The sequence below is a fragment of the Corvus kubaryi genome, unplaced genomic scaffold (genome assembly GCF_017639235.1).
Source record: "Corvus kubaryi isolate FWS band 111438036 unplaced genomic scaffold, C.kubaryi_AGA036_p1.0 37391, whole genome shotgun sequence".
Classification (NCBI taxonomy): Eukaryota; Metazoa; Chordata; class Aves; order Passeriformes; family Corvidae; genus Corvus; species Corvus kubaryi.
Window position 1 is genome coordinate 10603383 of NW_024581130.1, and position 26685 is coordinate 10630067.

At 52.8% G+C, this 26685-nt stretch overlaps 1 protein-coding gene across 2 annotated transcripts; it reads left to right on the forward strand.

Moving 5' to 3' along the window:
- Nucleotides 1–12892: 12892 nt before the first annotated feature.
- On the forward strand, nt 12893–23261 carry P2RY2 (purinergic receptor P2Y2). Of its 2 annotated transcripts, XM_042038064.1 has the most exons (3): nt 12893–13435; nt 20072–21195; nt 21303–23261. In XM_042038064.1, the coding sequence occupies exons 1-2, from the start codon at nt 12894–12896 to the stop codon at nt 21150–21152; spliced, it is 1623 nt and encodes a 540-aa protein (XP_041893998.1). In that variant the 5' UTR covers nt 12893; the 3' UTR covers nt 21153–21195; nt 21303–23261. The 2 variants fall into 2 exon arrangements, with proteins under 2 accessions (XP_041893998.1, XP_041893997.1); XM_042038063.1 differs by having other exon boundaries at nt 20072–23261.
- The last annotated feature ends 3424 nt before the right edge of the window (nt 23262–26685 follow it).

The window sequence follows — 26685 nt, forward strand, 5'->3', positions numbered from 1 at the left end:
GAAACTCGCTGGGGCACATTGCTGTGATCCCAGCATTATCTGTCCCCAGCCAGGTCCATCCCTGCCTGCTCCCACCAGGGTATTTCCATCTGCAGGTGGAGGGTGTCGTGTGAAGGGCAGCGGATGGGGAGGGCTGAGTATCCTGGGTCCTTCCATTGGAAGGCTCCTTTAAGGTCTCTTCAGAGTCTTCTCTTCAGCCTGGAGAGGAGAAGGCTCCAGGGAGAGCTCAGAGCCCTTTCCAGAGCCTAAAGGGGCTCCAGGAGAGCTGGAGAGGGACTGGGGACAAGGGATGAAGGGACAGGACACAGGGAATGGCTTCCCACTGCCAGAGGGCAGGGCTGGGTGGGATATTGGGAAGGAATTGTTCCCTGGCAGGGTGGGCAGGCCCTGGCACAGGGTGCCCAGAGCAGCTGTGGCTGCCCCTGGATCCCTGGAAATGTTAAAAATAAAGTATGGATGTGGCACTTGGGGATGGGGTTTAGAGGTGAAAGTGGTGCTGCTGGGTTAACAGTTGGACTTGATTTTCTTAAAGGTCTTTCCCAACCTCAGCAATTTTATATTTCTGAGGTCCCTTCCAACACAAACCATCCTATGATTCTATGATCCCTCCAGGGCAGCTGAGGAAAATTCCATCTTGGAGAGAGAGTGAATAACCACCTGAAGGATGGTTCTACATAAATGTCTGAGACCAGTTTTGGGGACCAGGAGTTTCACAGGGCTCAAGGCTATTGTGTGGCTGGGAGGAGATGTGGGAAGCCCTTCTCCTCCTTATTTACAGCTGCAGAGGGAAAGGGATTGCTGGATTGCTTTCTGCATCCATGGTGGATGTTCAGGAAGGACAGGGCACTCCAGAGCAGATGTGTGTGAGTCAGGAGTGCTGTGGGAAGAGCTAGCTGAGCCCCAGAGCAGGACAATGGAGATGCCAGCACCTGGCTGCTCCCTGCCCTTATCAGAGCACCGCTCTCCCTGGAGTTCAGCTGCATGGGGACTGTATCAGCTCACAGCTGCTGGGCTGGACAGGGATGGCTCCTTTCCAGTGTTCCCCACTGGGCCACATCCCATTGCAGCCCTGGTTATCAACATCAGCCATCCCCACCACCCTGGCATCAAGTTTCTCTGGGTGCTTTCACATGCAGACACCTCCATTCACCCTGGACAACCTTAATATCCCCTTTTCACCCCTCTTCCTACAGCCAGGGAAGCAGGGAAGAAGCAGTGTCCTTCCTGGATAAAAGCCCCTTCCAACCCCAAACTCTCCCAGCTGTGAAGCCCAGGAGCACAGCTCTTCTTCAGACAAGGGGAATTGCAAACCTTGGGATCTGGATGCAGCCTCAAATCATGGAATCACAAAATGGATTGTGGAAAAGACCTTAAAGCTCATCCAGTGCCACCCCCTGCCATGGGCAGGGACACCTTCCACTAGAGCAAATTGCTCCAGCCTGGCCTTCCAGGGATCCAGGGGCAGCCACAGCTTCTCTGGGCACCCTGTGCCAGGGCCCCCCCACCACTCTCATGGTGGTAAATAGAATAAAGGTAAAAATCCTTCATGGATTGGTAATACCCTTTTCCCAGCACCTTTTCCAAACCAGAGATGTCTCTGTCAAGTCTTCTCCTGACACTGAGTGCCAGTAAAGGAAACAGAGATGAAGCTCCTAAGAAATCTCCTTTTGTAAGGAGATTGGATCTGGATGAGGAGGAGGCACCTGGATGCAAACAGGAGGAGAGGACATCAGGAGATGAATGTGTGGCCTTGGAGCTGCCCAGCCATGGAGATCTTGGAGTTACCCATCCTCTGCCAAGGCTAGGAAGGAAGTGAAACTGGACACAGAGTTGAAAGTGTGGCGTAAGCCAATTTCAGCACGTTTTTCCCCATTCTGTGCATGGCCTGGCATGTTCCTTCCAGAGGGTGGGTGTGGGAGAAACGTGGGTTTAGAGCTGTATCTTCAGACGTAAAGGGGAACCAAAACTTCCTGTGTGAAAGAGAAGTAGTGGGAACAACGTGCTGATGTGCCTCCAGCTGATTTAATTGCTATTCCTCTCTGTTTCCCAGAGATAATGCTCTGGGGTGCAGCATCCTGCTCGCTGAAGCAAAGTGGCCACAAAGCTCCATCCTGAGGGCAAAAGTGGTTTATCCCTGCTGTAAATGAGCAAAGACACAGAGATCAACACCACTCCTGTCAGCTTGTCTCTTGTGCTGCTTGGTTTTGCCCGTGAAATGATGTTATTTGGAGGGTGAGGCTTTGAGATGTGGAGAGGTGAAAACCCCAAAATGTGAAAGAGAATAAGAAAGGGCCCCGGAGATTTTTATTCTCCTGGAGCAGAGCAAAGACATTATGGCTGTAATTACCAATCAAAGCATTTTAACAATAAGTAATCCCCTAATTTAATATCCCAATGTGAAAATAGAGATCTGTTGAGTGGTTTGAGTTTTCTATCAGCTTGAATTGCTGCTTTCAGCCTGAGCACCAGAAAGCAGAAATAAAACACACACAAATACCAATTCAGTGCTGGGTTCTCATTGGTAAAAAAAGGGTGAAAAGCCTCATGTTGCCCTCCCAAAGATAAGTTTGTTCAACCTTAGTGGATTATCAGTGCCTAAGAGCATTAATTAGGGCTCTTGGGCACACAGTTTAGTGGTGAACACAGAGGGTCAGGGTCAATGGTTGGCACGATGATCTTAGCGGGCTTTTCCAACCTTAATGATTCTGTGATTCTAAATAAACCTGGGCTCAGCTGAGCTGGCAGCTGGGGTTATACATCACCTGCATAAAACCAGCCCCTTTCCACTAGGAAGATTTTCCAGAGAATATTGCTTTTCCTGCTTTGAGGGCATTGCTCCTGCCCTGGGAAAGGTTCTTTTTCCCCAGGAAGAGCTGATAGAGAACAGTGGCAAACACAAGAGCCATGCCAGGGAGTGAGTGTTCATCTCTGAGTCACAGGGGAAATGAAACAAGAATTTGTGCCGGCTTTTAACTCTATGAAATACTTAATCCGTTCACTTTGCCCATCCACAAATGCAGATCTCAAATCTGGAAAGTCCCAGCACTCGGAGGCATAAACATGAGCTTGGTTAAGCTTTATACTGGCCCTTCAGAGAGAAGATGCCTATCTGGGAATGAGTGGCTTTAAAAAGCTTAGGAAAAAGGCTCTGGAGCCAGGCTGGGAGAGCTGGGGGGGGTTCAACTTGGAGAGGAAAAAGTTCTGGGAAGGCCTTAGAGCCCCTTCCAGTGCCTAAAGGGGCTCCAGGAGAGCTGAAGAGGGACAAAGGCCCGGAGGGATGGGACAAGGGGGAATGGCTTCCCACTGCCAGAGGGCAGTTAAGTGGGATATTGGGAAGGAATTGTTCCCTGGGAGGGTGGGCAGCCCTGGCACAGGGTGCCCAGAGCAGCTGTGGCTGCCCCTGGATCCCTGGCAGTGTCCAAGGCCAGGCTGGACATTGGGGCTTGGAGCAGCCTGGGCTAGTGGAAGGTGTCCCTGCCCATGGCAGGGGGTGGCACTGGATGATCTTTGAGGTCCCTTCCCACCCAAACCATTCCATTATTCCATTATCTAGCCAGCATTTGCATGAGTAAAACTGTGCCATGAGCCCCAGATCTCCCAGATGTGCCCCTGGGTGCATCTAAACCATGCAAAATAAGGACTTTCCGCCCTTGCTGCCGCTGCTGCCTGGGCAGGCACATTTTGCTGGCCACGTTTGCTTTTCTACATGTCCAGACTCCCAAAAATGCTATGCAGGGGGAGTGCTGCAGAGCACCTCTGACTCACCTGCTGTGCCACCCTTGGTTGCTGGTGGTGGCACGTCCCAGCTCAGGCTGGAACACGATGGGGCACCCTCCAAGGCGGGAACGCCCTGGGCAGCCCCGCGCCGTTAACACTCCTGGCTCCGGCTCCAGGATGCCATCTGGGATACACATCAGTGGTTGTAGGACACGGTGACTCCATGGTTGCATCAGCTTGAGGTGCACTTTGTGGACACAGAGCACCTCAGTGCCCCGGGTGAGATGGATTCACCAGCCAAGGTCGGGAAGGAAGCACTGCCTGGGAGTGCAGGTTGCCCTTGCCAGGATGTGGGAACATTTTTTGTCTTCTGAGCATCCCTTTTCCCATTACAAAAGGCATTTCCCAGGGATAGGCAGTCCCTTGGACCAACCTGCTTCTGATCTCACTGAGAGCTGAACAGAGCCCTTTGCCTTGCCCATGTTTTTGTCAGCCCTCTGTGGCGTCCCCTCATCCCACTCCTTCCCAAAGGTCCACTCACTCCTCACTGACATCCTGGGGACAAGAAGTGACACGGGGACCCCAAATGAGGGTGTCATTGGGTGGCACAGGGACATGGCCTAAGTGCTGTCCTCTAACACCAGCTGGCCATGCAGATGCTGCCATGTCCTGAGATGACGTCCCTAAGATGAAACTGCTCCTAAATCCAAGCAGAAACACCCAATGACTTTTCCTTTCTCTTGCCTGTGGATGAAACACCATGAACTCTTCAGGAAGTGACTGGACAGCTGGGAGGAGAAGGGATGTGAAGGGGTTAACCCAATGCCCGGCTGTGGGCTGTTGAGCCCACCCACACAATGTCCCACTGCAGCTGCACTTGGGATATCCTCTCCTGCACGCTACAGGGGGTCCTGAAGGGCCAGGACAGGCTCAAGAGCTCTTTGAACAACCTTCATCACTCCTGTAACCCCCTGCATGATGGAACGGGAATGCTCAGGGAGCTTGGGAACAGCACCAGGCTGGAGAGCATGGTTGGCTTGAGGGAGGCAGGGCTTCCGGACGAGCTGGAGAGGTCCCACTGGGGAGTAGGAAAATCTCCATCCTTGGAGGCAGCCGAGCCTGTCCTTGACAAAAACTGACCTCACTGAAGGTCAGGCTTGGAGCAGAAACTGCAGATAACTCCCCCAGTCTCAGTTATTCTGAGGAGCCAGGGCTTGGTGCAGAGCTCGTACCCCAGTTCCTGTGGATGCTGGTCCCACGCTCCTGCCCTTTAGCCCCTGCCACATTGGGGTTTAGGGTTGCTCATTGAGAGCTGAATTTCAGAGCAGAGGGTACCCAGCAGTTCATCAGCAGACTTCCCACACGCCCTAAAACCACGTTGGTGTGAGATGATCATGTCCCAACTCCTCACGGCCCTCATGGAAGATCACGGAATAGTTTGGGTTGGAGCAGGAAGCACAGAGCCAGGGTGGTGAGGAGGGTCACCACTGTGCCAGGGATTCCCCAGCCCATGCTGCTGGCCCTGAGGGACACAGGAAGAAGCAGAGCATTGTAGCATTTTATCCCAAAATAGCAGCCTCCTTACAAAGGGAAGGTCCCTGGAGTGCCAATCTGCAGAGGGTTTCCTCCTGCCACAGGAAGGTGAGTGACTCACTCCTGTGTAAACTGGAGGCAATCCCTCTCCCTGGTGGTTATCCATCTGGAGAGAAATCTCCATCCACTTCCCTTGGAAATACCTGGTCCTGAAATTATCTCTGCCTGGGGTTTTCTTATCGGATGATCTATTTGTTCTAAAAATCACGGAGCCCTGAGGGTTCCATTTGTGGCTCCAAGGCTTTGCCGTGGACGCCCCATGACTGACTCATTGAAAGGGACAGCTTGGACAGTTCCCATGCCTGGAATCACCAGGAAACACCTGCAGGCCTTAGCTAAGGGAAGGGTCTTTCTCGCGGTGTTTCCTAACCAGGAAGAGGTAGATCCCAGTGACAATGAGACTGTGTTGTTTCTGCATGAGTCTGTGGTTCAGTTTTAATGACAGCTACCAGCCCGGGGTGAGTGTCATTAAATGTCACCAGCTAGAGGGTTCATGGTCCAGACTTACTGGCTTTCGTGGGAGGTTGCAGGGTGAAGTTCATGTGGAAGCTGAAACAAAGGGATCTGTCTCTCTGCTGGCCTCAGTAAAACTCCCCATGACTCTCCCAGTTTGTGACAGAGACCCAGGGCTCAGTGCAGTGGAGCCACAGGTCCTGGTGCTGCTCCATCGCTGACGTGTTTGGGATCCTTGGATCAGAGTATGACAGGATAACTTGGGTTGGAAAGAACCTCAGGAGGTCTCAGTCCAACCTCCTGGTCATGGCAGGGGCAGCTCTGGGGTCAGACCAGGTTATGCAGGGCTTTATTCAGCTGGGTCTTGAAAAGCTCCAAGGATGGAGGTTGCACAGCCTGCTTGTGGTGGAACAGTGTTCCCTTATCCTCAGCCTGAAGTATCAGTGGTGTCCATGTCAGCAGTGTTGCCGGGATAACCAAGATTTCCTCAAAAAGGTCTCCTCATCACGGGGAGAGAATGAAGGCAGTAGTTCCAGGGAGCACCGCCACCACCTCTCCTGGGAAAGCCCAGCTGACATCAGGAGCAGCCCTGGGAGGCACGGGGAAGGAACCCTTGCATTGTCCTAAGCTGCTTCGTGCACATTTGGATGCTGCAGGTTTGGTCCATCCAGCTGGGAGAATGGTGCTGGTATGAAGGTTTGTGTTTCTGCAGAGGACATGCTGCAGCTCCCACTGTCCTTCCCATCTCCTGGGCCACAGGCTATCGACTCCTCTTTCCCTGGGGATAATGGAATTTCTGTTCCCCTTCTCCTTGCCCACACATCCTTTGCTTCTTAGGCGTAACTTATCCCTTCAGTTAGAGATGGTCCCACTGATACACATTCCTCAGGCACTCAATTACTCTCCTCTTGCATTGAACTTGGAAAGCCGTTCCTGTCATTCCAGGACTTGTTTGGACAAAAACCAAGCGCAGGACCAGCTGTAAGAGCTGGTCAAACAAACTCGATGCCTCCAATGCTTGTTTCGCAAACTTGGACTTCCCAGGGCTGCTTGGCTGAGGGCTAGGAGCAGATTTACAAGGAATTAACCATTTCTCCAGGGGGAATTGGCTTCTGTTTAGCTCAGAATTGTCCACAACTCCATGTCCGGCTCACGGATGACATTGAACCTGGCGCTGGTGACAAGCCCACTCCCGGCCAGGGGATCTCCAGCACTGGGAGTGCACATCCAGCATCCCGAGGCTTTTGCTTCGTGTTGGTCCCAACAGGGATCCCAAGCCAAGGAGCTGGCCTGGGAGACTCCAGATTAATCTCTGGAACGTGACCTTTACATGCTGGGAGTGGTGGAAGAGATATTTTAACTGCGGTGGCAAAGGTCCAAAGAAGAAACACCAGCCAGGCCCTAGATAACAATATTGGCCTCCTGACAAGGACTCCAGCTGGGAACGAGCCTCAGGGCTGATCTCCCTTCTCAAGGAGGGACAAATACATGTGGACCCAATTTCTCACCTTCCCTCTGCTCCAGCCTGGAAAACAGGGGTTGGTCACAGAACTCTGCACTCCTGAGGGTGGGCTTCATGAGCCCAGTTTGGGTCTAACTGGTGTGTTAAATGAAAAAATACAGGAAAATGCAATTAAAAAAAAATAATGATGATGGAGGGGTTTTAAAAGGGAGAAGCTGAATTGCATCCATCCTCTGCAGGGAGGTTTTCCTGCCCAGGGCAGTGCTGGAGTCCCCATCCCTGGAGGGATTTAAAGTTGTGTGGATGTGGCACTTGGGCAATCGGGTCAGTGGTGGCCTTGGCAGTGCTGGGGGAATGGTTGTACCTGATGGTCTTAAAGGTCTTTTCCAACCTCAATGATTCCATTATTTTTATTGACAGTCAAAGCAGATCTAATGTTGGTTTGGTTCCAATAGGGTTTGTATCCATGGGGAAGCTGCTAAAGGATGACTTGAGTGTAGGAGGATGTCACCAACCTTCTCCCAAAGGGCAGGAAGCAGGGTGGGTCACCCAGGAGGCTTGCTGGGACGTTGGGAATGTGTAACAGTGCCCTCCCCATCCTCACCCATCCCTCAAATCCCCGCATGATCACTTTGGACTCTAAAGAGACACTTGGTGTGATTCTTTCACCCACTTGAAGTGAATTTAAAATAAAATTAATTTCAAGTTAATTTACATGGACATCTCCAGGGGGGCTCCAGGCATGGGCTGGACTCACTGGGGCTGAGCAAACCTCTTGTTTTCTGGGCTGAGCTGGATAAGGATCATCCCCGTGCCTGGCATCCACAGGGAGCCAGGATTTCTGGGGTCCAGGGCCATACCCTGGGGTGTCTCAGCAGGAATTTCCCTGAGGACACAAGGGTTGTTTTGGAACTGAAGGGGAAGGAAGTGATTTCAAAAGTCCCGTAGTGAGAGCAAGTTGTTTTTTTTTTTTTGAAACAAAGAGATTCCAGGGTGGGACCCTGTGCTGGTCTCCATGGTCTCGCTGCTGGGAGCTGAGAGCAAAAATAATGGCCCACAAAACTACTGGAAAATGGCTTTTCCCCAAGCACCAATGGGAACTTGCTCCTGAGCCTCTCTGTGGCTCTTCTCTGCTGTGCCTTTCATGAGGATCAGGTAAAAAATGGGAGACATGGGATGCTACAGGAGCCCTGCCACTCCATCCCTTGAACCAATCTCCAGCTGGAGCTGGATGGAATCCATCATGGTGCCAGGCTGTGTTTCCACCCCCAGGCTGAGCTGCTGGCGGGTCAGCCAAGCAGTGACCCCACAAAATTTGGGGCTGATTGGACCCCACAATCCAGCTGCCCGTGCCCATTGAATCCCACCAAGCTGCTGCCAGGGATCTAGGCGTGGTTGGGACCACTCCTGCACAGCTCCTCAGCAGCTCTGAAAAGAGGGAAATGAGCAAAAAGGAGCCTTTCTCAGCAGAGCCTCTCCCCCAGCACTACTTTAGACTGGGACAATTACATGGGTGAGTTGCTGCTGCTGGGTTTAGGAAGATTTGGTTTGAGAATGTGCTCACCTGTGTTCTTGTATACCAGGATCAGTGCAAAGCCTCCTCCAGCAGCAAGTTCTGTCTTCCAGGACACCTCTTCCAGCAGCTCCTGCTGTTGCAACTCGCTTAAAGCCTCTTGAATGAGACCTTGAATGGGTTTGTTTGGTTTTTTAAAATCTGACTTATTTACTATTTTCTAGGCAGTCCCAGAGGAAGAGGAAGTGTTATGAAATTTGGCAGAAAACTCAGCATCTCTGCTCCTAAGAAAGCCATCCATGGGGTCAGCAGCAGCAGAGATGACCCCACCAGAGCAGACCTTGTGGTGTATTGTGGCTTTTTTGTGCCCCGCCCCGCCCCCCCCCGCCCTGCACGGGCTGCAGAGCAGAACCATATCTGGGAACCCACAGCACACGTAGCCCAAGCCTATGGGTTAGTTCTAACACATCTGCCCTGGTGTGAGGTGTTTGTTTACTTATGGTCTTCCTAGAAGCAACATTTTTGGCCACAACAGGATGCTTCTGTTATAGGCTCCTGCTGCCTGGGAGGTCATGGCAGCACCCCTACCCCTCTTTGCAAGCATCATCCTGAGGGGAGAAAATGCACTTGAGAGTCTGAAAACCTCTCCCAAAAACCCCTCCCAAAAACTTGGGTTATGTAGGAGCTTGGAGGAAAAGTGAGTGGCACCTCCATCACCTTCCTGATGGTGAGGAGGAGGAGGAGGGGAGGGACATCCCATGCACTCAGTGGGGGGGAAACGAAAGCTGGGCTAAAAAAAATCCCCAACTACTGATGGAGAATAGAAAATCCACACCCAGATGGCCACAGCCACAGAGCAAAGCCCTGCCTGCCCTCAAGCAACATGCTCAAGGCTTGCTGCTTGCAGCTGCATCACGTGCATCGGGTCCCCTCCAATTCCCTCTTCCCAAAGGAGCACCAGCCCCAGACAGCAAAGGTCCCCTGTGCCCTGTCTGCACCCATTTGTCAGTTCCTGTTAAAGGGATTCGTGGGAAAAGGGTGGAAAAGGGTGGAAAGTGTCTCTCTGTGCTCAGCACCCACCCAGCACCACCTCCTGGGTGCTGCAGCCTCAGAGGTGGCAGGACAAGATTCCGCATGCGTGGATGAGGGATGGACAGAGGGACTGGCTCCTGGTACAGACAAGAGGAAATGGCCTCAAGTTACACCAGGGGAGGTTTAGATGGGATATTCCGAAAGGTTTCTTGACTGAAAGGGTGTTCAGGCATTGGAACAGGCTGCCCAGGGAAGTGGTGGAGCCATAGTCTCTGGAACTGTTCAAGAAATGTGTGGATGTGGCACCTGGGGACATGGTTTAGTGGCAAACACAGCGGTGCTGGGTTAACATTTGGACACCATGATCTTAGGGGGCTTTGCCAACCCTACTAATTCCATGACTCTATGCTTTTCCAGCACCAGCTCCCAACCACCCTATTTTGGAGCTGGGTTGGCTGCTGGGAAGGTGCTCCCACGTCTCTGTCCAGCCCCACCTGACCTCATCTCCAGCACACCCCAATGGCACCATGAACAGAGGCTTCATTCTCCATCTGCATTGGTTTTTGCTGCCCCTTAAATTTGCTGATGGTCCTGAATCAAAACATCCTGGAGAGAGAACTCAGGCATCCTGGGAAGCTGCAAAATCACATCTGCTCCCATGGGATGTCCCTCCTGCAAGCCCAGTCACACAGGGCAGGTTTCTGTGTCACAGTTAGGTGACTGAACACCTTTATAGCCAGGAGACCATGAGAAGTATCAAGGTGGGATCAGGGCATCATTTTGTACTTGCACAGATTTAGGTGAGTGTTCACCCTCTCCTCTCCCACCAGCCAACACCAGGCAGGGCTGCAGGCTCAGCCCACCACTCCCAAACTCTCCTCCTTGCTGCACCTAAGGCTTTAAAAACCAATCAAACAAAAAACAAAAGGCAAAACCCAAGAGATTTGATATATCACAGTTTGTGTCCAGCACTTCAGCTGGCGGCTCCCATGAGCTGCACCCGTGGGTGCAGCGCAGGCTCTGCCGTGGCCACCTGACCTTCCCGGTCCACCCATTCCTGTATCACATTCCTGCCCACTAGTCAACATGGAAATGTTTTGAAAGTGTCTTAGAAACCTGCCTGGCTGCCAAATCAGTCGAAAAATGAAGCCACAAAGGGAAACGTGGGGCTGCTTTCCAGGTCGGCTCGCTGGGTATTGCCTCCGTCTTCTGTGCTGCAGCTGCACAAATCATTTGCTTTTCAACAGGATTTAAAACATCTGCCTCTTCCTTGGGCTTGATTGAGCTGCTGTGGAGCTTGGGAAATGGAGATGTGGGGTGAGGGAGGCTCTTGTTTTGGGTCCCCAGGGTGATCGGTGACCTGCGTGAAGGACAGAAGTGAATAAGGTGGGTTAGGGTTGACACCCTCCTTCCATCTCCCTCACGCCCAAACGAGTGGAGAAAAGTGAGAAAAAGCAAAAGACAGGAAAGGAAAGGTTTTGCCTTGCAGTGGGCAGTGAAGCTGGGAAGTTCCTGCTTTCTGGAAGCTGCTGAGACTTCAATCAGGCTTGGAAAATATCTGATGGGAAGAGGACTCTCCAGGGGACCACTTCCCTGCTCCAAAGAAGCTTTTAGAAAAACATGTCCTCTGGCCTGCTGAAGCATCCAGCACCGAGCCGCCACGCAGACCTCTCAGCCGGCCTGGCCATAATTAATCACCCCTGGAGATGAGGAAGGCGCCTGCCTCTTGTTTTTGAGTTGTTTGGCTTTATCTGGCAGAGGAAGAGCTGCGGGTGTTCAGACCTTGGAGGAGCAGGCTGGGGGAGATGGCGCCAGGCAAGGGCTGCAGAGCAGCAGTGATCACCCCACGGGTCACAGCTCATGCAAGGACGGCAACAACTCCCTGGACATCATCCACATGTCCATCCATCACCTCTGGACACCATCTCTCCTTGGGAGGGTGAAGGATTTGGAGGATGAAACCAAGGTGCTGTGGTTGGATGAACCCAACCTTTGCCCAAGAAGTGTTTCCAAATCCGGGAGAGATGGGCTGAACTCGGCACCCAGGGCACTGCTGGGCAGCTTCACCCGGCTGAGCCTCACTCACCAGCTCTGTCCCGGCATCTCCCTCCCTCTGTGCAAGCAGCAAGCCTGTCCTTCCTCCCTTATCAGCCCCAAATAGCTGTGATGTGATGTATTGTTTTCCCTCCTCAAACAAATTACATCAGAAGAAGGAAACAGGAATATTTTTTTTTGCTCTTTTCTGGCATGGAGGCCCATGACCAAGATCTCTGCAGCACTGTGTCCATGCCAGGAGTTCATATCCTCTAAATGCCTCCTCAGCCAGCTGCCACTTTCTGCTGTTGAATAATAGATGCCATCAGTGTCCTTCCCCTCCTCCATCAGGGGCTTCATGGTCCCCCCCCCAGCCATATCCAGGGGGCCCAAGGACCCCCACACAAAATCAGATCCAGCTGGATCTGGAGGATCTGGCTTTCACCCAGGGACACAGATGGGGAATACTCGGGGGAGCGCTGGGGCTCGCTCCGTGCTCGCAGCAGTGGAAAACAACTGGGCCACCTGCACATGATCCAGTGGGGCTGCTCCTGTCCAGGAGCCCTCGAGCCCCCCCAAATCTGAAGGTTTTTTGCCCAGGCGAATGAACCCCACTGGGGAGGTTGCGCTGAACCTGGCTCCTGCTTCCCTTGGGCAGCAAGCACCTGCGGGAGAGGGCAGGCTGTGAAAGGGATGGCAGCCTTCCACAGCTTCCTGCAGCTTCCTGGGAGGCTGTGCTGCGCCAGGACTCTGTGGGGACAGCAGTTCAAAGACGACGCAGCAAGGAGAAAACCTCGGGGAAACCTTCTGCCGTGTCCTCCTGGTTCCAGCAACAATGAAAAGTCCCTACATCTCAATCCTGGCATCAATCCCGATCCTAGCACCCGTGGGAGTGAGTCCGAACTCAGCCCCAGCTCCATTCCCATCCATGGTCCCATTCACAGGGCAGAGAGGTGGGAGGGGTCCTGTCCTAGTTCTAACTCCTGCCCCATCCCCGGTCCCATAGCCGGGAGAGGATTATGGGGAGCAATCATCTGTCTCCAATGTCAGTCCCAATTCTGATGCCATCCATGCACCTATTTCTGGAGGATGGGGGGCGGGTCTCCTGTCCCAGCTCTTATCCTGGTCCCATTCCCGGAGGAGAAAGGGGAGAGCGGTCGGTCTCCGGTCCCAATCCCATCCATACTCCCACCTCCGAGGCAGGGAGAGGGGGGGTCCGGCTCTAGCCCTAATCCCGATCCCATCCATAGTGCCATCCCGGAGGGGGAAAGAGAGGGGGCGGTCGGACTCCTGTCCCCGTCCCAGCGCCGACCCCACGCACGCTCCCGTGCAGGGAGGAGAACTCCTGTCCCGTCCCCGGGGGAAGGGGCGGTCCCAGCCCCGGGCGGGGCAGTTCTGGCCCGGGTCCTGCCCCGTTCCAGCCCCGTTCCCCGCGCCGGGAGGGCGGTGCAGCCCCACGCCCGCTCCGGCCCGGCTCACACGCGGCGGCCGCGCCGGGAGCGGCGGCACCGGGGCGGGGGAAGGAGCAGAGCCGGGCATGGCACGGCCTCCGCCGCCCGCCTGAGCGGGGCGATCGGCGCTGAACCCCCGGCACCGAGCCCGGCACGGAGCCCCCGGCTCGGCATCGCCCGGTGAGCGCGGCCGCAGCGGGCGGGGGACCACGGGGGGAGCACGGAGGGACAATGGGGGGACCACGGGGGGACCAGAGGTGGATGTGGGGGTGCTTGTCTTGCCCACGACAGGGAGGGACAGGGGACGACACCCGGAGTCCTGTGGGAAACTCGTGCATAGGTGGCAGTGGGGACACGGGTGGGGGAACACGCACATGGGGGGGACACGACACGCCCAGGGGTGAAGGGGACATGCACACACATGAACAGGGGACGCACACACGGGTGGGACACGCCTCCCGCCGTGCGCACACACGCACATACTCATGGTGGTGGCACTTGTTGCTGCCCGGGTGACATGGGTGACACGGGTGACACAGGGTCCCAGAGCACCCAAAGCAGGGAGTGGGGCAGTGCACGGACAGAGCTGAACCCCGGCTCTCCTGCTCTCCTCCTCTCCACCCCACAGACTGCCCGTACTGCCACTAAAACTGCCCCAAAAGCCCCAAAGTGCCCCAAGAGAGGGCAGTGGGACCAGCAGCCAGCAGGGAGTCACTGGCATGGGCTGGTGCTGGCACAAAGGGTTCAAACTGGGCACTCAGGGAAGCTTCCTGCTCCTTTTGCTCCTCTTTGCCTGAATTATTGGATTTTTAATGCATTAATTCACAATAATATCTTTGCTGCTCAGTTTCTCCCTTCCCTGGGGAATTCACTTGCTGTTTATCCGGAATTTCCCGTACACACCTCTGGTTAAAGCCGTGGAACTGACTCCCTGCTTTGCTCCACGTGTTTTTCCACCTCTTTGCGTGCTGGGCTCCCTGTGTAATTTCTTTGGGAGTGTTTTAATTTACACTGCAATGGGTGATACTCTGATTTCAAACCGTTTGACTCCTTCTAGCAGCTCCTAACCCCCAAAACACCCTTCATCCCAGAGATGGGCACTGGCTGACATGCAGGAACAACTTTAGGGGAAAAACATCTTATTTCTCTTTCTGTTGCAGTTTTCTTATCAGTTTATTGCAAAAGCCATTTGGCAACTCACTGCCTTCCTGTGCACGAGGTGAGGAGCAGCAAACCTGGCTCTGGAGGGCCACCAGCTCTGGGGGATGGTGGCCCTGGCTCGTGGTCGCTGCTGCCAAAATTGGGCCCTTTCATTACCACCAAATTCCTGTTGTTTTCCCTCAAGTGAAGGGTGGCTGATGGGTTAAGGGGCTCCAGTGCAAAGGGAGAGACCCCAAAAAGTGCTGAGCCCTGAAGCGTGGCTGTGTCCCAGGGCTTAGTGGGTTATAAAAGGCCCAGAAGGGTTTCTGACTGTCATGGCACAGAGTGACTTTGTCCTGTCTCTGCCCAGTGCGATTTTTATCTCGGGTTGTTGACACAAAGCCAAAGCCATGAATAGTTCTCTGGCAGCGGAGCGTGCTGCCGGCCACGCCGGGCTCCCTCCTCAGTGCTGAGCAGCCCCCACTGACAACTGAGTGGGAACCACCCATGAAGCAAAGGCCCTATTGCCTCCATGGGATGTTCCTTGTGGAGCAAAACATTATCCCCCAAAGCCCAGCCCGTGTGGGGTTTGCTGGTGGTGCCATGCTGGAGCCTGATAATTGTGTTACCCTGACTGTCCCCCAGAGTGCCTTTGGTTTTCCCAGGGTGGTTGTGCTCGTGGTGGGTGACTCCCTTGATGTGGGCAGGAGGCTGGGAGGTGTCCCTGGAAATGTTCTTTCCCCCAGATACAGAGCTTGTAGGGTTACCAAATTGACCAGAAACTGGTCCCAGACTTCTCCCCCACTCTGACTGTTGCTTCCTCCAGTGAGCACCAAAAGGTCATGGAGGGCAAAACCAAAGTCAAACTCCTGACAGAAACACCACCTTTCTGTCTCCAGGAAACCTAAAGGATTCAAATGCCCTGTTTCCCCCATGGCATAAGCAGAACTCGAGGTTTGAGGGCTCAAGTAGGTCCACCCCAATCCCATGGGATGCTGCAGGGCAAAAACAGGCAGGGAGCATCACCTCTGCTGAAGCAGGAAGGGAAGTGTTGGTGAAGGGATTAAATATTGGCCAGGGTTGATGTTTGCTTCCAGGAGGATCCATGTCCAGAGCCCTGCCATGCTGGGAATTGAGTCAGGTTCAACTGAATGAAAGTGGCCTTCATTACCATTGTCACCAATGGTTTTAATGCTTTTTTAATTCACTTGAAAGCCACAGATTTGGTTAATCCCAATTGATTTCCCATGGTGTGGAGCAAGGCAGGAGGTTTTGGTACCCCTTGGGAAGTGAAGGCTGGAAGGGGGATTGATTCAGGGAGGAATTCAGGGAGTTTCTTGGGGAAAACCAGAAATTCCCAGAAGTCATTTGTCTCAAAGCAAAACATTTTGACCTCCAAACAAAGTCATAAGGTTCTTTTAAACTCATTATATCTTTTGTCCAGACTCTCTCTCCCCTTTTTAGCTTGGATCAAGTTACTGACAAACCCTCTAGGAAACCAAAACACCCCCAGAAAAATATTTTTCATGGAGGAAACAACTTGAACTCTGCTATTTCTCAGCCTAGCAACAGGAAGGGAAACTGAGGCATGTGGCTGCTTCAGTGGGGCGGCTCCATTTCTGGAGTGGAGCTGCCCTCCAAAGGTGCATTTTTGTAGGGACAGAAGCACGGATTCTTTGCAAGGTTTTGGTTTAAATGAGGTGTTCTGGCTGTTTTGGGGATGGAGGAAGGGGTAGATCACACCCATCAGGGATAAAGGAGGGATGTTGCCTGGCAGGGAGATGGATAAAGCCACTTAAGCTGCTTGGGTATCCTGGAAATGAACCTTGGAGGTGTCTTGCCTTGGGATTGCTGGAGAGAAGCGCTGGGGATGGTGGAGATGGGACAGCTGGGGATGTCCTCAGCCCACGCTGGTGGCTGGGGCCAGCCCGGAGGAGAAAGGCTCTGAAGGTCACCGTGGCAGAAAGGATCCAAAGGGAAAGAGCAGATGCAAACCAGGCAGTTTGGGCAGGCTCAGATTTCGGCCGGATCCTGTCTCGTGGCTCCGAGCGGCCAGGCGCGGGAGCATCCGAACGCACCGCCTGTTTGCTTTTGCTCACAGAGGGTTTGAACCACAGTCCCAGAGCAGTGAAAAACGATTCCAGGTCGTTTGCTTCCCAGAGTGTCGAGTAGCTCCTGATCCCGAGCGAGGATTTTGATGAGTCTACTAAATGCCTCCGAATTAGGGCAGGGAAAACACCCACGTTCTCCGTGTGTCCTTTGGAAGGGAGTCAGGGAGAAGATGCGGTGAGTGGATCGTGGTTTCAGCCCCCAGCATAAAACAACGGGAGGTGTGGCAGAACCAGGGGCCGCCTCTGTGAAGTCCTGCTGGTAAATTAATCCACATTAATTATTTGGGAAGGCCAATTAAACCTCATCAGCCCCCTGTGAAAACGTATTCGTCGCAGCTGTGGTTTGGTTGTGCTTTGTTGTCTTCAGTGACTTTGCTGCTGCTGGCAAATTGCCGAGCACAAAACACGTCTGGGAGGGCACTGGGAATGCTGAAAAATGGAGCAGGAATCAGGAGTCAAGGCCTTTACTTGGCAATTCAGTGCCCATCCTGTGGTCTCCCTATGGAGTGCTGGCCATCCCTCAACTGCCCGTGACCTTCTCCCGTGACAGCCCCCTCCTTTCCCATATTGGCTGATCTAAATATCCCTGGCAGATACAGTTACAGGAGCATTTTGGGATGCTGACTTCACATGCACATGCCTGTGGGCACTTTATTTGAGGGCACTAATCTGCCCAGGCTCCTCTCATCACCAGGCTCCTCTCCCGTGCTGCCTTCATCCACTGGCACTGATGGTACCTGTTTTCTGGGAAAAAACTCCCATGTCCCATGGGATAAACAGGTCCAAGGCCACACTGCAGAGAGAGAGAGATGGTCCAGCCACTGCAACCTGCACATGGTTCATCATGGAGGAAACTGCATGTGGATAGCTGGAGGGCACACAAAAAGCTGTGCATGGTCACCTGCATCCAATGCCAGAGAAAAAACTTCCCATTGTGACCTCGGAAAAAGGCCAGGAGATGAAGTGATGAGACAGGTGCAGGTGGTTCTCACCACAGCATCATGGTTTGTTTGCTTTCGGTGATCACAGAAGTCTTTATCCCGCTTGGCACCCTCAGGGATCGCTGCTGCTTTCGCCCTCCCCTCGTCCCTGCCGGGGGCTCAGGGTGTCACAATTGGAGCAAAGGGCAGTGCCAGCTGCCAGCCCTTGTGCCTTCTCATGCCTTGGCTGGCCCTGGCCTCTCCAGCTCACTCCCTGCAGATGCAGTGGGACTGGAGTGAGGGGGTGGCCTGCAGCCACAGGGCCGGCACACACAGCAGGTTTTGTCCTAGGGATTCTGGGCAAAACTAGGGTAAAAAAGGAAAAACAAAGGCTTTTGCATTCCCAGAAGGAAAAGACGGGAGAGCACGACAGCAAGGACAAGGCTCCATTCAAACCAGCCAGCAAACACTGTTTGTTCCTTGTCCTGAAGGTGGAGATGAGGAACTTGGCACCTCGCTGGGCAGCTGGAGGAGATTCCCCACCTTGGCTTAGGGATGGGTTTCAAACCCTCTTTTGGGTTTTCTTGCTGGTGTCTCAGAAGCCTGTGGGGAGATGGGCTGGAGTTTGGGGTGATCTCCCCCCATCAGTGGTGGATTGTCTGCAGGGGAGAGAGGGAATGCAGATGGAGAAATCCCATGCCAGGCTGAAGCCTCTGGAACTCTGTAACCCTTCCCTGTGCCTTTTAGGGCATCTTGTGTGGCTTCCCTCGGTCACGGTGGCCTGTCCAAACTTTTTCATCAGCTGCCAGGTCTGTGGGCAACCTCTCTCTGGTTGGCCCCAGATCTGCAAAGCTCACAGGGAAGGAAGAAACTGCGGAGAACAGCAGCTGGAAAATGTTCTCCCATCTGCCAGAGCTCTGTTAACCCTCTCCATCCATGCCGCTGAGGACTTGGGGGCAAAGCTGAACTGAGTGCAGGAAAAGCAAAACCTCGAGGCCAGGACAGAGCAAGATCAGTGCTGGCTCCGATTTTCATCACAGAGTGGTTCCCAAAGTGATATTGGGGTTTTTGCAGATGTTGCAGGTTAGTCGGGGTGCGAGTGTGCGTGTGGCTTCCACCCCCTGTCCTCAGGGAACTGAGCCTCAGCCAGCACTGTTCCTGCTCTGCTCCAAGGGGAAAGCAGCAGGATGGGGGAAGCATCATCAGGGATCGTGTCAGTGCACATCTGGACTGTTGTGTGATCCAGCCCCTGGAGCAAGGACTGGAGTTATCCCCTTGTGATGGGCTGGAAGCATCACTTCATCCCTTCTCCTTCAGCAATGAGTTGTCAAGGTGCTTTTCAGTACCAAAGTGCTTCACTTTGGTGAGAGATCATCCAGGCTGGCAGCTTCGAGGAGACTGTCATGGCCTCCTTCCGTACAGGATCTGAGTTGGAGGCAGGGGCAGCACAGCTCTGGATCAGGCGCTTGTTTTGCAAGAAGGGGCACGGTCACACTGTCCCTCAGCATGGTGGCACCAGGTTAGAGCTGAGCCCTTTACCTGAGAAGGCTGGGATTGCTTTTTTCCACCTAAAATCCTGGTGAGGTTTGGGTCAGGGTACATCCCACACGCTCATTCCAAGGGTGCCTTTCCTCAGACCTTTTGTCGTGCAGGAGCTCCCGGTCCTGAGTTCCTGTGCTGGATTCATCTCCCTGGAACCCCCATTTCCGCAGGCTTCCCGTAAGGCAGGGAGCAGCAGGGACATCAAACCGGCTCCTCTTACGGGAAGGGAGGAAATGCATTTTAATTTGATTCCTGACCCATGGACTCACTCAGAGATCAAGTGTCAGCAGGGCCCAGGGCACAAAAGGGCCCTTGTCCCTCCTCACAGACAGGCCAGGCTCTGTGTGTCTGCAGAGACCCTTTCAAGGCCCTTTTTCTCCTCTCAGCTGATCAGTCCCATGCAGAAACCATCCTTGCACAAGCAGGGATCAGGGCCAGGGAGCAGGACTGCGACCTGGCCACCATCAGCCCAGCACTAAACCCATTAAAGACCCCTCATCCTCATCAACAGCCAGCCCAGGCAGAGTCCCTGTGGTGGAGAACACACTCCTTTTGGCTAGGTTTGATTACAGGGCCTCCAGCTATGGTGAGGTTTGCCCTACCAGAAGGAGCTGAAGACCTCTGAAATGGGGGCCAGTCATGAGGACTGCTTGCTTGAAATTCCACTTTCTAATCCTTTCTGCCTGGGATTTAGCAGGACCCATTCTTAATGGTGCTCAGCTGAGTCACTTCTCCTGGCTGGTTAAACACAGAATGGAGCATCTTTGCTGTTCTGTGATGCAGGAGACCAAGTTTCTGTGTGAACCTGGTGGGAAGGGTGGTTTGGGACATTGAACTGGGCTGCAGGACACCTGAGGTGGACTCTGACATGTGGCCTGGGGTTTGTTGGTGACTTTAGAGCAGCTCAGTTCTTCCTCTGTGCCCCAGATGCAAAACGAGGTTAAATAAGACTCACTTCATCCACGTAACCATAATTCCTCTATGCCAGGGACCGCTCAGTTGTGTCACCAACGCCATGAGGGCACGGTGTCTGTGGTCAGTGATGTGCTGCCCTCTTGAGCCATTGTCTCCATGTCCTTACAGCCTCTTTGCTTTCCCCACAGGGTGATGGAGAACCTCATGACTCCTCCAGCCTGGACCAGAGTCACCAACAGCTCCTTGGACCCTGGTGGCACAGATGACAACCCCTACAAGTGCGTATTTGATGAGGACTTCAAATACGTCCTGCTGCCCGTCTCCTATGGCATTGTGTGTGTGGTGGGGCTCTTTCTCAACCTGCTGGCCCTCTACTCCTTCATCTTCAGGATCAAGACCTGGAACGCCTCCACCACCTACATGTTCAACCTGGCCATATCCGACACGCTCTACGTGGTCTCCCTGCCCCTCCTGGTGTATTATTACGCCATGGGGGACAACTGGCCCTTCAGCGTGGGGCTGTGTAAGATCGTCCGCTTCTTGTTCTACACCAACCTCTACTGCAGCATCCTCTTCCTGCTGTGCATCAGCATCCATCGATTCCTGGGCATCTGCTTCCCGCTGAAGTCGCTGCAGTGGGGCCACGTGCGCCATGCCCGCAGGGTGTCGGTCGTGGTGTGGGTGGTGACCGTGGTGTGCCAGTCCCCCGTGCTCTTCTTCGTCACCACCAGCGTCAAGGGTGACACCATCACCTGCCACGACACGTCCAGCAAGGACCTCTTTGGCCAGTTTGTCATTTACAGCTCGGTGATGCTGGTGCTGCTCTTCTGCATCCCTTTCCTCATCATCATCGTCTGCTACTGCCTGATGGCCCGGCGGCTGCTGCAGCCCACCCGGGGCATTTCCCGCCTGTCCCGCTCCAAAAAGAAGTCGGTGAAGATGATCATCATCGTCTTGGTGGTCTTCATTGTTTGTTTTCTTCCCTTCCATGTCACTCGTACCTTGTACTACTCCTTCCGGAGCTGGGACCTGAGCTGTGAGACCCTCAATGCCATCAATTTAGCCTACAAGGTGACTCGTCCCCTCGCCAGCACCAACAGCTGCTTGGATCCCATTTTGTATTTCTTAGCAGGGCAGCGATTTATGAAGTTTGCGGGCAACAAAATGCTAGGGAAGCCTCAGAACGAGGTGGCACTGGGCATCGTGCCCAACAGTCACCTGGGAACCAGCAGCGACACGGACACGCTCTCCAAGGATCTGAAATCCTAGGCCTGCTCTGCAGCAGAAGGGTTTATCCCTGGTGTGAAGGGAGGTCAGGATGCTCTGGGGCCTGAGGCTTTGGGTGCCTGGGCTTGCACCCACTCCAGCATGGTCTGTGTCAAACGTGCTTCTCTGCTTGTTTTGTTGTATTTTTTTCAGGAAGATGCAGCTGTGGTTGCACACACAGACCCTGATCTCTGGCTCTGCATCCCAGCCGGCCCCTCTGATCAACGCTGAGGTGACCAAATCTGTGAAAAAAATCATGCCCTGTGTGCCTTGAATCGTCTTCCAAAGTGAAAACGCTGTAGGCAAAAGGTGCCCCTAAAGAATTCCATCTGCAGATTGCCTGGCACAGGGGGAGCTGGAGTTTGTCCGTGCCTTGTCAAGGCAGGAAAGGCTTTGGGTGGATGAGGAGAGTCAGCTGCAGTTCTGCTGAACAGCTTGATGAAAATGTCAAGGACAAGTATCACCCACAGCAGGAAAGGGTCTCCCACAGCTCTGCATCCCTGAAGAAACGCTCTCCCAGCTTCAAGCTGGCAGAGCAGAGATGGGATTCCCAGCTCCTGTCCGAGGGCTGGCTTCCCATTAACCAGGGTGCTGATGGACATTCCATCCCACCGGAGTACACTGGTAGCAGCCCACTGGAGTTTACTGGTACCATCAAGCAAGTCCCCTGTAGGTTTCTCCAGTGGGGCCAACATCTTCCAAAAAACTCATTAGTGCTTCCCAACAGCAACAGTCACCCTTTAAAAGCTTTTAGGGACCTACAGCTTCCAGCTGCTGGCTTTAATAATCATCTCCAGCTCATTAAAATTTAAGGTGAGCTCTTCATGTCTTGTTTTTAACCCCCTTCCTGGTGACTCATGTTTCCAGCCCAGCAGCAAAGACCAGTGTTCATCCCTTGGCTGAGCTCTGCCACGTCCCCACTGCTGTCCCTCAGAGGTGACAACATTTGCCAGCGCTACACCCTGGGTTGAGGAGCTGCAAGTGGTGCTGAGCTTAACCCCATTCTGGGATCCCGGATTTGGAAAAAATATCCGCAAAACATTTCACCAGAAGGTGCTCTTGGTGTTCCTCTCTGTGGCTGTTGGGTTGGAGAGCCCAGAGCCCAGGTCCATGGTCTCCCTGCCAGGAGGATGCTGATTCCTCCCCCCCAAAAACGAAAATTGCTTGGGCTGCAGCACTGGACGAGTCATATTCTGTAAAAGCTCTATTTCAGGACTAGGCAAACACATTTGATGTTGGCTTAGACCAAGACCTCAGAACACTCCTTAGTTTCTCCCATCCTTCCTTCTTGTGAAGTGGTTTGGTGGAGACAAAGCCACGTCACAATGTCACCGGTTGTGTTCAGTCACGGGTGACTGGGATCATTTAGGGTTAACTGGGAGGTTCCTGTGGTCCCACGCCCAATGGAGAGCTCTTGTTCCAGCCAACAATGTCGCAACCACAGGAGGCAAAGAAAGGCACCATCAGCAAAGACAAATAGGACATTTGTAGGGTGGTTCATCCCACCCTCGAGCATGTTTAGGACAGGATTGGGTTAAGACCGGACTTGCACCATGGCAGCACCTTTATTCCTTTGTTCTTGTGAAGGGAGCTTGGCTTGATGGTGAGGGTCATGGCGCAGTCACTGGGGCGAGACAAATAACTGGGAGAAACGAATTCAGCCGGGGCACTGAACTGGTACAAACGTCACTGCAGGCCAGGCCTTCCCCGGTCTCCCACACTTGGCCAAAAAGCAGTGTGGACACGTTACGTGCTCTGAATAATTCAACAAAAACATGCCCAAAGTTCCCTCCTGAGGTCCTGCTTGGAAATGCCACCTCCTCTGAGCTGGCTTCGAGCCACCACCCTGGGCAGCACTGCCAGCGCCATCAGGGGTGTCCCTCTGTGATCCTGATCCCCAAGTGATCCCACTGGCTGGATGCAGAGAGGTTGGAGAGGTACCAGCTGGAAATCTAGCTCCAGACTTGGTTTTTTGTTTTTATTTGTAAAAGCACTAACTTATACTAGAGAGGAAAAATAGGTGAGTTTTATGACAGTGACTGTACATTTTTATTTTTGTAACGTGCAAACACCTCGGATTTGTGATAGTAAATGAGTTTCTTTCTACTACGAGCACTTCTCTGCCGTCTCCTCTGCTATGTGCAAAGATGGGTATTGGGGTTAGGAACTGGGTTGTTGAATGTTGTGGATGTATTTTCATCTCCAGGTACAGCTGTCCCCTCCTCTGTGATTCCTGATCTCCATCTAATTCGGTGAATTCAATCTCCACTCTTGATTCAAGATTTTCATGGGGCTGATGCCACCAGTTCTGTCAAAACCCAGGTGCAGAGACAGCTCTGTGGCCATGGCAGGGCTTCACAGGCACCAAAACCCCTTGGAGCATGACAAATTCAGTAGCCAACCTCTTTGGTTGTGTCTCCATGGTCTTGGTAGCTTCTCCTAGGCTACTCCTGTTGAAGACTAGAAGAAAATTGTTACATCAAGTAATTGATTAACAAATCTTGAAATAATTAGTCTCCCATTCCATAGGCTTTTTTTTTTTGCTTCTCTGGTTCTCCCAGCCACTCATGAAGCCACCAAACTAAGATGTTGGAAACCTCTTGTTCTCAGAGCTCCTCACCTTCCCCTGCAGACACCAGGAGAAGGTTTCCTGAGCCTAACCACAGTCCCCATGAAAAAATACATTTGGTTTCAATTTATTTTTCATTTGGTTTGCAATTTATCTTGGTCCCCAGCATGGCTTTTGCTGGGTCTTTCTCGGCCAGTGAAACAAGGCTCAGGACACACTCTGCTCCATGGAGGTGTTTATTCCAAACTATGGCCAAGTCACCTTGCAGTCTGCTCAGGAATAATCTGGGCAGCTCAGAGAGGAACTTCCAAGGGATATGGATGATCTCTGCAAATATAATTTTATGGAAACGCACTGCTCTGTGCATCCGTGGAAGTGTTCAAGGCCCGGTTGGACAGGGCTGGCTCCAGGTGTTCCTGCCCATGGCAGGGGGGTTAGAATGAAGTGATCTTGAAGGTCCTTTCCAACCCAAACCTTCTGTGATTCCATGACTCTCTGGTCCTATGAATTCCTTCACTTTCATCCTATAGCTGATTTCAAATCAGTTTACACTGGATGTCCCAGAAATGTCTTTAAGGTGCAGCCACAGTCACTCATCACCCCGCTGTGGGACAGAAGCCCTTCGTGGTCCCCTGCACCGGGCCAGAAAGCTTTGCTTTGCTTACTCTGTTCAAGAATTTTATAGCCCTTAGAGCTGCCAAAACACAAAGTCTCAAAAGCATAAAGCCAAAGAAATAGCTGTGAGCCTCAGAACTTCTAAATTAGATATCCCAGGATGCACCCTCTGAAAAGTCCCTCTTGATTTTCAGCCCAGGTTTTGGGGTCTCTCTGGGGTCAATGCCCAGGCACCAAGGCCTCACACGTGAATAGGTTTAGTTTATGGGATTTACAGCATCATTTTCAAATCTTTACTGCAATGACTGCAGCTCATTCCAATGCTGAGTCAGCCAAACCAAAGAATGAGAATTAAGGAAGGAAAACAACCACTGATGGGGAGCACAGAGGTTGTGCAGAGAAACAAGCAGAAAAAACCAGCCAGCCACGCCAAGTGGTTACAAACCACTTCTTCTAAATATCCCTCAGCACAGGGAGCAGGAAGCAGAAGTTAAGAGCACTGATGGTTTCCTGCCAAGGAAACAAAACCGCCACATGGCGGGGAGGGATCCACACTTCTGGATGCTGGACCTTCCCAGCATCCAAGTGGAGACCTTTTCCTTCCTGATCATGCCTTTCTAGGAAGTAGACCCTTAATGGGACAGTGGCAGGCAACGGGCCATGTTGTTACTGTAAACACTTGGTGCATCCACTTCTTTTTCCAAGTCCTGTCTCCATTTTTCTTCTGGTTTTCCGCCTTGGGGCTTGATTTTCCCAAGGAACAGTTCTGTCTGCCCCTCCAAGTCATTTCTCATCTGGTTGGCCGGTTTGGTACAGGGACAAAGTCCCCGAGCTCCTACGAGTTTCATGGAAAATTGTGACATGAAGGAAAATGAGCCAAAGGAATTCTCAACCCAACAGCTCAAAATTTGTTTTAGACACCAGAGAAATTTCCCCTGTGCCAGAGCCTGAAGTGGTTTGGGAAAGTGTCCCTCACACCATCAGTGATGCATGAGGGAAGGTGACAGGCCCAAAGCCACCCAGCAGAGCAAAGTTGTGTTCAAACACGGGGCAGAGATTCCCAAATCCCACAAATTAATATTATTGCAGAAATTCCCCAATATGGAAGGGCCAAGGCAGCAGTTTCTTAGGGAGAAACCAAACCAGTGGGTGTTTGAAGTAACACACCAATCACTCACCTTTGTGAGGAGTTTATTTGAAGACTTTCACAGCTTCAATACCAATATTTGCAGACTCTGACAAATAAATGCTCAGGAAAACCTGAAAGTTTAAAATACCTTTTTTAAAAAATGATTTCTCCTCAAATACCTGCAGTTTTAAGCCCTGGCTAAGCACCAACATTTTGGGGTGTGTTTTGGGGAGCAGCTGGATTGTGCACACGTAGGCACACATGCATATGTTGTATATAAGTACACAGATGTCCACAATCCCACCTTTCCATGCTCCAGGATTGGAGAAGGGTTGGAACCCTCATGCCTATTGCCTGATCTCCCAAAGGCAGAGGAAAGCATTCAGAACAGCCCAAAACCCCCCAAAACCTAATGTATACAAGGACAGCAGCTCCTCCCACAAATCCTCCAAGGCAGCTGAAAGCTTCCTGGCTGTGGCTCCTCACTCATGAGATGAGCTGCACGGTGTCAGCTCGGCGCTGGAGGCTCCCACTTCTGCAGCACCCCCAAACCCCCATCCTGACTGGGTGCGTTTTGCAGCCCCTTTTGGGGCTGCTGGTGGGAGAGCGGGCAATTCTCCTACCACATCCTTCTCCTCTGCTTTCGCCACTCACTGTGGAAAGGCACCGTGTCACAACTCCATTCTCAGCCTCCCTTAAATCCTGGGTGAGCCTCAAGAAGCCCTCAAACCACCGAGCTCCCACCTTTAAACTTGGAAAGAAAGGGGTGAGGGGTTTCCAGCTGAGATCTTGGCCAGTGGGGGACCTTGGCAGATGGTGGAAGGTTCATGGAAGATCCTGGGCCCAGCAGCACAAAACCCATCCTGGGCTGATTTTTAATTGAGAAACAATTTAGCTGAATAGGCTGAACCTGCTGCAGCAGAGTGCTCTGCTGGTGCCAGGGGGACGTGCCAGCAGCAGGGTCCTCGTCCCCAGGCTGGGATTGTGGCACTCACAGCCACTCAAGGCAGGGTCCTGATTTTCATCCCTGGGACTTTCCAGGGAATGGGGAAGTTTTCTGTTCTCTTTGAAGTTTCCTTTGTGTGGTTTCTCTTCTCCTCCTGTGATCTGTGGTTTTAGTGACAGGGAAGGAGCCTGGTCACCATCAGCTCATCATCCAGTCTCCCACCTGCTGCTCCAGCTCCATTGCTTCCCCTGTGGAAAGCCTAGATGCTCATTTAATG

Bases quoted from the DNA above. Each gene is read 5' to 3' on its own strand.
- P2RY2 (XM_042038063.1), top strand. From the start codon at position 12,894: ATGGGGGGCGGGTCTCCTGTCCCAGCTCTTATCCTGGTCCCATTCCCG. The intron at 13,436-20,071 runs GTGAGCGCGGCC...CTTTCCCCACAG, and splicing joins CCCCGGCTCGGCATCGCCCG to GGTGATGGAGAACCTCATGA.